The 12,176-nt window shown below is 36.3% G+C and overlaps 1 protein-coding gene across 5 annotated transcripts in view; it reads right to left on the bottom strand.

Moving 5' to 3' along the window:
- pde1a (phosphodiesterase 1A, calmodulin-dependent) overlaps positions 1–12,176 on the bottom strand; it is a 78,519-nt gene that overhangs the window by 20,724 nt on the left and 45,619 nt on the right. For all 5 annotated transcript variants that reach the window (XM_051906943.1, XM_051906944.1, XM_051906945.1 and 2 more), the window contains 2 exons: positions 8,378–8,491; positions 3,710–3,892 (listed from right to left, as the gene is read on the bottom strand). In XM_051906943.1, coding sequence (XP_051762903.1) covers positions 3,710–3,892; positions 8,378–8,491 — 297 coding nt within the window. The remainder of the gene's footprint in view (positions 1–3,709; positions 3,893–8,377; positions 8,492–12,176) is intronic.

The raw sequence follows: 12,176 nt of genomic DNA, 5'->3' as shown, positions 1-12,176 counted from the left end.
AATAGTCTTTTATGACACCATCCATAAAATGACAATTTTAGTGGAGAAACTAAATCATTCCATCCATTATTATTATTATTATTATGTAATATACTATAATTCAACTTACATTAAAACACCCTGATGTATTCTTCATTTAGCTCTTTGTTGGAACGGAATATTATATTAAGATTCATATAAATTTTATGTGTACAAAATCAAATTGAGTTTGTCCAGCGCATATTTCTGAAAGTCTGGCTTACCCCTTTTTTTAACCACAAAATAATAGATATTTTTCTAATTTGAATGTCTTTTATCATTAATATACATTCGATATCACACACCACCCGGTGATCAGCGCTTGAAGCTCAACAGGTGTCTATGACATTCTGAATGAGTTTCCATGGAAATGAGGAGCTCTGCCCATGTAAGAGGGAGGCAGCTCACACGTATTACTCAGACGTGAGGGTACATGCCACAGAGAAGAGGACTGCAATGCAAATGGAATGGACTGAGATGTTCATTTTCAGTTACTGGAAAAGATTATGCAGAACAAGCCCTTAAGTGTGTGTCTTATGTGTCGGTAATCTTGGTAGACATTTTCCCAGTTAGCAGGAAAAAAATGGGAAGGTCTGTGAAATGAGACTGTCTGTATGATTTAAACTCACTTAGAGGCTGCACGTAAAATGGTCAAACTGAGGCTCTGTCCCAAAAACAAGTGTGCTGCAGTCTACATCCTACACAGGCAGCTGCCTTCAGAGGCAAAATCCTGGTCTATTACATTTATCTGCGATTTTAACAGCGTTTATGTGTGTTGCACATCATAGAAGACAATGTTACCATATGTTCATTTCAATTGTAGGAGAAAACAAGTTAATTTTAAGCTTTTTTGTGCCATTTTCATCTTCCAGGTGACGTTTTCTTACACCTATACAGTTACCTATACAGTTACAGTCACCTATACAGTTACAGTTCCTCAACAACCGTCCATACCGGCGTGATGAATACGATCCTCAATTGGATGGAACTGAAATAAATACTTTTAATGTTGCGATCCTATTGGACTTATGATAGCAACCTGAATTGTAACAAAGCACTGTTGGCCAGAGGAGAACTGGCACCCCGACTAAGCCTGGTTTCTCCCAAGGTTTTTTTCTCCATTTTAACACCAATTTGCCACTTGTCTGCCACCTGATGTCACCTGATGGAGTTTGGGTTCCTTGCCGCTGTCGCCTCTGGCTTGCTTAGTTGGGGACACTTGACTTGACATTTTGATATTCAACAGTGCTTTTGATCTGCCTGCATTGACACTATTCTTTAAGAGCTGCTGTGCAGTCAAACAATGTACCAGTTATCAATGTAAAGCTGCTTTGACACAATCTACATTGTAAAAAGCGCTATATAAATAAAGGTGACTTGACTTGACCTATAGTACATCGATGACTCATCAGTGTCTCAAAATTATTCATGAGACTATGTGTCCTTATCTTATGAGAAGACGCCTCACTTAAATATTCACGACAAAACGTGTTGATTTCCTTCAAACTGTGAGATTGTGAAAGATGCATTAATGAGTCAAAAATGAACGTTTTTGCTTTCTAAGAGTTTCTGTGTCGTAGAAACTTCGACACAAACCCAATTCATCCACATTGAGTGTCTTTACGGCCCCTTAACTTATCAAATGGCTTATAAAAATGCTGCAAAATAAGCCTCAAAAGTTATTAAAGATGCAATAGCGCATTCATATGCACTGCCCGGCCAAAAAAAGGTCGCTGTTTGGATTTTATCAGGCAAATACTTAAGAATCTATGAATGGATTACAGTGATTATTATGTTTCTTTATGTTATCATTTTCACACATGAATTAACATCTATTTCCATCGAGAGGTGCATCATTTTTTTTTCAAGAACTTGTATTGACAATGCAAGAGGTGAGCACTCTGTAAAGTCTCCTCCAGCACATCCCTAAGACTTTCAAAGAATTTAAGGTCTGGACTCAGAGGTGCCAATTCATGTGTGAAAATGAATCTTCATGCTCTCATAACTATTCTTTCACAATTTTAACCCTGGTGAATCTTGACATTGTCATCCTGGAATATGGCCATGATGTGTCTTCCTACATGGTTGTTTAAGAAATGAAAAGCTACACACTCCATCTTTAAGGGTTAAAAGAACCGTTGCCACACATATAACATGTAATAATGATCCATTTATAGATTCTTAAGTATTTGCCTATTAAAATCCAAACAGCGACTTTTTTTTTTGGCCGGGCAGTGTATATTTTCAATGCAGAGTACAAATGCGAACAGCTGTGCATTTATTTGTGCATTAAATTATAGCTGTCACAGGATATGTATGTATTTGTGTAATTTACGGTGAGCTTACAAAACCATGTATAATATATTTGTTTATTTTGGTGTGTGTAATGGTAAATTGCAGTGTACATTTGTGGGAAGCCTTGATGCTTTTAACTTAATGAAAAAACTGTCTGAATCAGAAGCAGTTGTTGTGTTGTCAGCCTCCACTGTTTACCATGCTCACTTTTGTAGCATTTTTCAAAACTGTGGCAAGAACTAACTGGTGCTGAAACAGGGGGTTCATGAACCTTTAATGTTAAAATGTTTCTCAGCCAATAACATGATATTCTAATAAAATATATTTCTGTCATGACAGCTCTTGGAGTGTTTGGCATGGTAATGGATATGACAATGTTGACGGGACTTGCTACTGCCAATACACACTGCTGTGAGCAAGTAAAACATGCTGCTGCTGTTCAATATAGCGTATATGAATTACCCATAGCAGATCTATACAGGTGGAGCTGGGGAAGGTGGAGGGTTTCTGTACTGCTATAGCAAATGCTGACCCAAATATTTGAAGGTTGAGCAGTGAGCTCATTGGCTACTGATACAGCAGGAACCAATCAGCTGTGCCCTATAGAGAATAATGTGATTGCAAGCAGATTGAGTTATCAGCCTGCGCCATCTAGAGTTTCATGACAGAACTTTCTGTAAAAAATACATTTTAAAACATTAAATAAATTATAAATTATACATAAAAATACTGAATCATTAATCAAATTAATTTTGTATTGGAAATTTTCAGCACAAAATGAAAAATAAGTATAATGACATTTGATCTGCAATTTTGGAATAATTTGTTCACAAAGTTAGGTGCAATGGATTCTGGGATTGTCTTTTCCGTGAACAATACATGCAAAGCTGGCTTCTAATTTCGTCCAAGTAAGGTATCTTAAAAGGGAAGCATAATTATGTTGCCTATGTGGGTGGCTCACTGGGTGAAAATTGAATGTTAAAGGGTTTGTCCACTCTAAAATGAAAATTTTGTCATCATTTACTCACCCTCATGTCGTTTCAAACCTGCATGCATTTCTTTCTACTGCTGAACACAAAATATTATATTTTGAAGAATGCTGGTAACCAAACAGTTTTGGTTCCCCTTGACTTTCATTGTATTTTTTGTCCATACAATGGAAGTCAATGGGAACCGAAGCTGTTTGGTTACCAGCATTCTTCAAAGGATATTTGAACACCGTTATGGTTGTAGTAAATGATGTCAGAATTTTCATTTTTGGGTGATCACTTTAATAAACATCATCAGATTTTGTGTAAAATGTTACTGACAATTAATAATTGAGCATAAAGTTACAATGAATTTACTCTTAAATCTATAATAAATCAAGTATTTCATTATCAAAATCAGTAAATACCGTTCAACAAAGATCCCAGCCTGAACGGCGTGAACGATGCTGCGGAACCGGGGCTTCTCCTCTGGCCGTCTGCGCACCACTCCCATCTTCCTGGTGAAGGTGGAGGCCAGCCAATCTCGCACCTCCATGGGCACAGAGTCTGCCTGGATATCACTGAGCTCATCCTCGGTGTCCAGAAGCCGCCTAGAGAAAAGCAAACATTTTCAGAGAGGATATTACTCCAAAGAGCCTACAGCAGCTGCTGTGAAGAGCCGACAGCATATGACCTTTTTCAAGATAAATATTGTAGGTTAGTATGTGCAGTAGAAGAGTCTTGCAATCTAGTTATTTGGTTGCAGTGTTTTTTTTGTTGTTTTTTTTTTAATGCAATTGATTAAAAATATTTCTTGAACACCATTAAATACTGTAGATAATTTTCAAATATTAATACTGAGTAAATATATAAAAGTAAATAATATAATAAATGAAACTAAATATAAAAACTTTAGTAATTCTGTGCACACCTCATTTTATCAGATCTATCGTTATTAAATCAGTCATATGTCACACTGCTCTCTTGATATCAGCATTGGCCATTGACAAACCTATAGCCTGGTCGACCTATATCTGCATGTGTTCGACCTACACCGACAAACAGGGACAGTATCAGAGAACTGAGATCAGTATCAGTATCAGTGGAAGTCAGAACTACAAAGTGGGAAAACCCATAGGATGCTGCAGCCTACATTTAAATGTGCGTCGGTGGGTGTTACAATCATTGGAATGTGTGATAACTGATGTGTAAAGATTAAAAATACTGTGTTATGGGGTTATATTTTTAGCTCCGTCTGTGGGTTGTAATAGGGGGAGTTTCACAAAACCTGTCAAGAATATGTCCCAGCCATATTTCGCACCTAAGTCAAAAGAAAAAAATAAATTTAATTTTGCTTATGGAAACTAATTACTGATTAATTATAATTTAACCTCTTTTTTGTACTGGCAGATATTTACTTTTGACATCATAACTGTCATTAATTGTATTTAAATTTTAAATTATGATACAACAAGAATATAAGATCATCCTGCATAAGGCAGAATCCATTAAGGACGCCATTAGTCGCATATTTTAGCATTTTACTCTCAAACAACTGAGAATGCATCAAATTGTATTTGAATAAAATTACAGATTTGAATGTAAAATAAATTAAAGATGGATGTTAAAAGCAGATTTCACACATCATTTAAACGTTTAGGGTGTAAGTATATTTTCTTAGGCTCAGTAAAATCAGTATTATTTTATTACAATTTAAAATAACTGTTTTATTTTAATAGATTTTAAAATGTCATTTATTCCTGTGATGCAAAGCTGAATTTTCAGCACCCAACATCATTACTCCAGTCTTCAGTGTCACATGATCCTTCAGAAATCATTCTAATATGCTGATTTGGCAACATTTCTTACTTTTATCAATGTTGAAAACAGTTGTGCTGCTGAATATTTTTATTATTCTTATTCTTTACTTTTGACATAAAAATCCAGTGGGGAAAAAACAGTATATGATGTGATCTGTACATGTTTTCGTGACATTCACTCAAACTCAAATGGAGCTCCACACCTGTGTGATATTTCTGTGCAGACAGAAAGCAAGAAAACATCTCCACAGCCACTTGCTCATTTTCTCATAGTGCCGTGACTCATCCTGCCCTTGCTCTATTGGAGAAAAAGCCAGTATTCAACGCTGAAGTACCATAAGCGACTGGCATAAGATTAAATAAATAAGCTTTTCCTGAGAAATGAATGCTGCAGTAAGAATAGAGACTGTTATTGCTCAGTCTTACGCAGACACCAGGAAATGCGACATGTTATCATAACAAATATTCTCTGACTTCCAGTAACAAGCTAAAATTGCTCAAAGCTGCTACCATGGCAATACATCCTGTGCCTGTCATTAGGAAAACGTAATTAGCCATAGCCGAGTCTGTCTAAACACAAGTCCATCAAACGAGAGGCTGGCAGGGCTCTAGTGGGACAATGCTAGCTCTCTATATACGTCAGTCTGAAGCACAACAGAGCGACAGAGCTCTAGGTCTCGGTTAATTAGGATCGAGGGCCCATGAGACACACAGCTCCGCTGACTAACTGTGCCGCTGACTTCCGCGGGGAGCGAGATGCGGAACAAGAATACTCTTAGCACGTCTCACTTCAGACGAATGCGAAACACCTCCTGCTAACTGCTGGAGATAGAGATGAGAATGCTTGAACAACAAAAGTGTGGACTAGATAAATAAACCTCGGGGGGAGAGCGCTCGTACCATTTATACATGTTGCCCCTTTCCCATGGTCCCATGAAAGTAAAAAAAAAAAAAAAAAAAAGCAGCTCTGATCATCTAGAAGAAATCTAGCTGCATCCTTTAATAAGAAAATATTTTTTAAATAATGTAAAAGCAGATAATTAAATCATGATATAAACCAGAATATAACACTGATCATCCTGCATATGTCCGAATTGACCCATTAAATCCATATAGGATGCCGTTTGTCACATATTTTAGTATTTTAGTATTTAATTGCATTTTAATAAAATATGTTAAAAGCAGATTCCATATACCGTTCAAAAGTTAAGATGTTTTTGACAGAAGTCTCTTATGCTCACCAAGTCTGCATTTATTTGCAGTAAAAACAGTATTGTGAAATATTAAAATATAACAATTTAAAATGTAAAAGTTTTCTATTTTATTACACTTATTATCATTTTCAGCATCATTACTCCAGTTTTCAGTGTCTCATGATCCTTCAGAAATCATTCTAATGTGCTGATTTGGTGCTGAATAAAGCATTCATTTCTTTTAAAAATCATTCAGACCCCAAACTTTTGAACAGTACTGTACCTTTTTTTAAACATTTAATATTCGCTGATTCATGCAAAATCCATCAAGTTTTTATCTGTTGGTTTTTTGTACTTCATCAGATTTTTAGTTAAATATAAAATATAAAGACAATCAGACATCTTTAATTCTATTTCTTGTGTTTCATTGGCGCACAATTGCACATGACTTTATGCTATGTTCATTAAAATGTCTAAAAACAAAGCTGAACCGTAAAATATTTAAAGTCACAAATCTCTAGTGTTATAAATCACCTTGGTAGAAGCTAAACTGATATGTGTAATGATGAGTAACACTTTACAATGACCTTAAAGGGTTAGTGTGACAAGCAGGGCGGGCGAGAGCCGTGAGGGAACGGCGCGAGGCCGGTGACGCGAGTGTTAATAAGCGTCAGCTGCGCGTTGCACTGGTCTCAAGTCTCTCACGGAGGAGCTCCGGAAGCATAAAAGGAGGAGCGACGACAGTGAAGGACGAGAGAGGACCAGGCCTGGACTTTAAGTTATGTTTTATTATGTTTGTGTGGCCGGCAGACGTCCGTGAGGGTCTGCCGGCATTACTTTCGTTTTGTATTTGTTTATTTTATATATTAACGTTATGTTGAAAAGTTCGCCGGTTCCCGCCTCCTTCTTCCCGTATCTATGAACAACGTTACAGTTAGTTCATCCAAAAATGAAAATTCTGTCATTAATTACTCACCCTCATGTCGTTCCACACCCGTAAGACCTTCGTTCATCTTCGGAACACAAATTAAGATATTTTTTATAAAATCCGATGGCTCAGTGAGGCCTGCATTGAGAGCAAGTTAACTTAGACTTTTAGATGCCCAGAAAGGTACTAAAAACATATTTAAAACAGTTCATGTGACTACGGTGGTTCAACCTTAATGTTATAAAGGGATGAGAATACTTTTTGTGCGCCAAAAAAACTACAACTTTATTCAACAATATCTAGTGATGGGCGATTTCAAAACACTGCTTCATGAAGCTTCGAAGCTTTACGAATCTTTTGTTTCGAATCAGTAGTTCGGAGCTCGTATCAAACTGCCAAAGTCTCGTGAAACATTGAAATTTCGAAACACTTATGACATAACGAAGCCTCGTTTACTGAAATCACGTGACTTTTGATACACGCTCCGAACCACAGATTCAAAACAAAAGATTCGTAAAGCTTCAAAGCTTCATGAAGCAGTGTTTTGAAATCGCCCTTCACTAAATATTATTGAATAAAGTCATTATTTTGTTTTTTTGGTGCACAAAAAGTATTCTCGTCGCTTCATAACATTAAGGTTGAACCACTGTAGTCACATGAACTGTTTTAAATATATCTTTAGTAGCTTTCTGGCCGCTTGAAAGTCTAAATTAACTTGCTCTCAATGCAGGCCTCACGAGCCATCGGATTTTATCAAAAATATCTTAATTTGTGTTCCGAAGATGAACAAAGGTCTTACGGGTGTGGAACGACATGAGAGTGAGTAATTAATGACATAATCTTCATTTTTGAGTGAACTAACCCTTTAAACTCATTCAAAGACTTAATGAACTAATATGGCAAAATTAAAGTGACTGCAGACATTTCATCAAGCAGTGATTATCTTAACATAGCCACAGGCATATAGGCTACTGTTCTGCAGCTGTAGAGCATTTCAGTTTTATTTATAACATGGCCCGCTGTCACATGCACCAGTGGTTAAAACGAATCTCAAATGGCATATGTGGTCTAAAGAACTGAAGAGCGTCACTTCTTTCCCACCGCTGAAGTTGGAAACCCTATATGTGGGACTGTGAAAGGCAAATGTTTACTTACCTAGTTTCATCGATGTACACGGCCTCTAGAACCGATGCGGCATAGTCAATGTTTTTCCTCAGATCTACGACATTCACCTCCCCTTTATCCAGCTGCTTCACCAGACATCTCAATCTGCAGGAAAACAACAGGCATAGTTTTAATTCAGGAAAACTTCTACATCTGATCTGAATGATCTCATTCATTCAAACTCATATCTGTCCAAACCTGTATTACTTTCTTTCTTCTGGGAAACACAAACGGAGACGTTCTAAGTTTGGATACAAACTCCACATCATCATCTATTTTCAATGTAAAGAAAAAAGCAGCTCTGACCGAAATTCATATGAGTTTGGAACAACAGGAGGAGTTGTAAATGATGATTAAAATTTTTATTGTTGTGTGAATTAGTCCTTGAAAGCCTAAACTCTCACACACAAAGAGAATTAAAACCTATCCATGACACGGGAAAACACAATCTGTTTTATGAAAGAAACAAAATGGATAAATGAGACAGACACTGCCAATTCCACACCCACAGGAAAACAAAGACCATTTAACATATAAAATAAAGGATTACAGTTCATCAGCATCTTAATCATCAAATCTCATGTGCCAAAGCGCTACGCTCGGATAATCTCTCATGGCACTCACAATAAGACGTTTTGTTTTTTGAATAAGCAAAGCAAATATCTTGGCAGAGTTAATGTGAGGTAACCCTGTAAATATGTAGGTCAAAAAAACAAAGTTAACATTTGACAGTAATGAATTCCATGTAATCCAATCACATACTGCCTCACATTCCTTGTTTTCTGAACAATATCCCTCTTATCGCTCCTCAAAAGCCTAGGAATGATTTATACACTGCAACAAGATGAAAGCACAAAAAATACATGAATATATATAAATCATAATAAAAATAACATGAGTCCACCGAATATTTTACCAAAATAAAATATTCATACAATCAGATCATACAGGTTTGCAAAAACATGATGATTAGTAAATAATGACAGAATTGTAATTTTTGGGTTAACTATCCCTTTAATAATAAAAATAAACATTTTAACACAATATTTTATTTAAAATTTAAAAATAATTAAAAAATATATAATTCTGTATGATTTATAAGCGGTTTTCCTCATGGGGACCAAAAAAAATTTCGGATATTGCCATATTTGTGGGAACATTTTGTCCCCATAACTTAGGGTATACCTCAACCACACACACACAAACACACATATACAATTTGGAATTGCGTTTGCATCAAATATTATCATTTTACTCACACCCTTTGGAACCAAAATACACAAAACGCAAAATACAGTTAATCGCGATCCAAGATATATCGGGACCCCATTGACTTTTATTGTATTCTTCGTTTTTTCTAAATTCTTTTTAAAACAACATCTTTTGTATTCCACAGAAGAAAGAAGGTTTGCAACGACAAGACCAGGGGTGGACTGGCCATCTGGAGAACCGGGAGTTTTCCCGGTGGGCCGCTGGACAATGTGGGCCGGCCTGTTGCAACGTAAATATATGAAGAATGAATTATAGTCAATTTATGTAGTCTATATCCTTCCGTCAGCCCAGATGAATTGCTCGCAGAGGCACGGCCACTTCAGGCAAAAACTCTAATCTGTTTAGCTTGCTCAGTCTGTCTAAAAACGCGCGTCAATGTCAAAATGTTTAAGATATCCAATCAAATCGAAGGAGGCGGGATTTACTGTCCACAGAAACCGAGCAGCGCGGCACTTTTTAATGCTTGAAGAATGCGAGCCGAGGTAAGATAAGCAGCTGAACATGACGAGACAGTAATATACAGCGATATTTGCCGACTGTTTACGATAAAAAAACTGTTAAATGATGGACATTCATTTCCGGAGATGCAAACTACTTGACCCTTTTGAATTTTTCATATTTTAATGCCATTTATGTGATCGTCATGGTCACGCAATGCAGAAAAAAAACATTAACGTAGCAGTTTTCAGCATATCAGATAGGCTAAGAGTGAATGTTTGTGTAGCCTAGACTTGCTTCAGTAATTTCACAATCATTTGAAAATTATTCACAAAATTCAAAATATCATTCTCAAACTCAAACATGGTAAAACAGGCAACTTTCATATTCAAGTAGCCTATGTCCCGTGTCAAAAATAAAAATATAATTTGCTAATTAGTGTATTTTTTGAAATAAGACTTCTTTAATGTTTTCGAAAGAGGAAGGCTGAATTTATTTGATAAAAAAAATACAATAAAGACACAAATATAAAAAATATTAATACAATTTCAAATAGCTGTGAATTTACTGTAAAATGTAATTTATTCCTGTGATCAAAGCTGAATTTTCAGCATCATTACTCCAGTCCTCAGTCACATGATCCTTCAGAAATCATTATAATATGCTGAATTTTTCATAAACATAAAAATATTTACTCTTTTCCACAATTGGACCTCTATTCCATAAAATGACAGTTGTCAAGCTCCTGAAAGGACAAATACTATAACCACTAAAGGCACCATAAAACAGTCCACATTCTGCACTACATTCTAAGTCTTATAGACCATATCAGAGCGTTGTTATTGATTGATATAATGGTAGATATTGAACTTTAGTGATGTTAAACTTCCCTGTATGGAAAAAAGATTTTACATTTTTTCATGTGCACCAGGAAAAACAAATTATAACGTAAAGATATACCTGTCATTCATTAATGTTAATGATAAGCATTTCAATAATAAAAAATACCATTTATATATTTATGTTAGTAAGTGGTGGCTCTGTGCATAATAAGCTGGTGGGTCTTATGGTGAGGTGTGTTGCGGACCATGTGTGATGGGCCGCTTTGTGCCAGAAAGTCCAGGGCCACTTTTTTGCCCACCCCTGGACAAGACGGTAAGAAAATAATGACAGAACTGTCTTTTTTTGGGTGAACTATCCCTTTAACACTAAAAATAAACTATATATATATAAAATATTATCACCAGTTTCACAGAAACCCACTGAAACGGGACAACACTAAACACAGGTACTCGAGATCCAAAATACCTCAAGATTCATCCATTTCAACCACATTTGAAAGTTGTTGAAAACACCTGTACATGTCATTGGTGAGGTAAATGCTAATCCATTCTGATGAGTCCCAGACAACACTGAAGTACCGCCCACTCATCTGTCAATCACCCACTGCACCAAAACAAGGGTTTACACTTTGCCAGTTATCTGTGGCTTTAAAAGAAATAACTGTCTGATTGAAAAATCTGGAAAAGTACATACATATACATGCACAAGTCTTCTCTGGTTTATGACTGATATTCAGTGGCAGAGATTATGTAAAGCACATCTGTCATTGAGTTGATATGGATATCAGTAAAAGGATAAGTAACACTTCTGTTAATCGGCCAAGCGGGCACATTTATGGGCCAATAATATCAAAATGGCCAAATGTCTTCTTATTAATGTCTGCTTTCAATCACCCACCCACTTTTTTGTTTATGACAGTGGTCTGTAACATAGCAACTACTTGAATAAACACCTCTTCCTTAGCATGCTATTAACAGATAACACATACGCCTAAACTCAAACTGGTAACACAAACTCCTAAACGTCATCCTGCCATGGCGTTTCTGCCTCAAAAACACCATGACAGGATGGAAGACAAACAAGAGCAGGAATACAAACAGCAACTGCAGATGAAACTACTGGTTAAGTAAAAAACAGAGAGAAACAGCACTGAATACAGAGCATGTTGTTTGTGTCGGTTTTGATGGGTATTCTCCTGAAGTCTGGCCTGACATCATCTTCTATCTATTTCCAATTC

This window comes from Ctenopharyngodon idella, chromosome 9 (genome assembly GCF_019924925.1).
Source record: "Ctenopharyngodon idella isolate HZGC_01 chromosome 9, HZGC01, whole genome shotgun sequence".
Classification (NCBI taxonomy): domain Eukaryota; kingdom Metazoa; phylum Chordata; class Actinopteri; order Cypriniformes; family Xenocyprididae; genus Ctenopharyngodon; species Ctenopharyngodon idella.
This window is presented reverse-complemented; position numbering and strand designations above follow the sequence as displayed.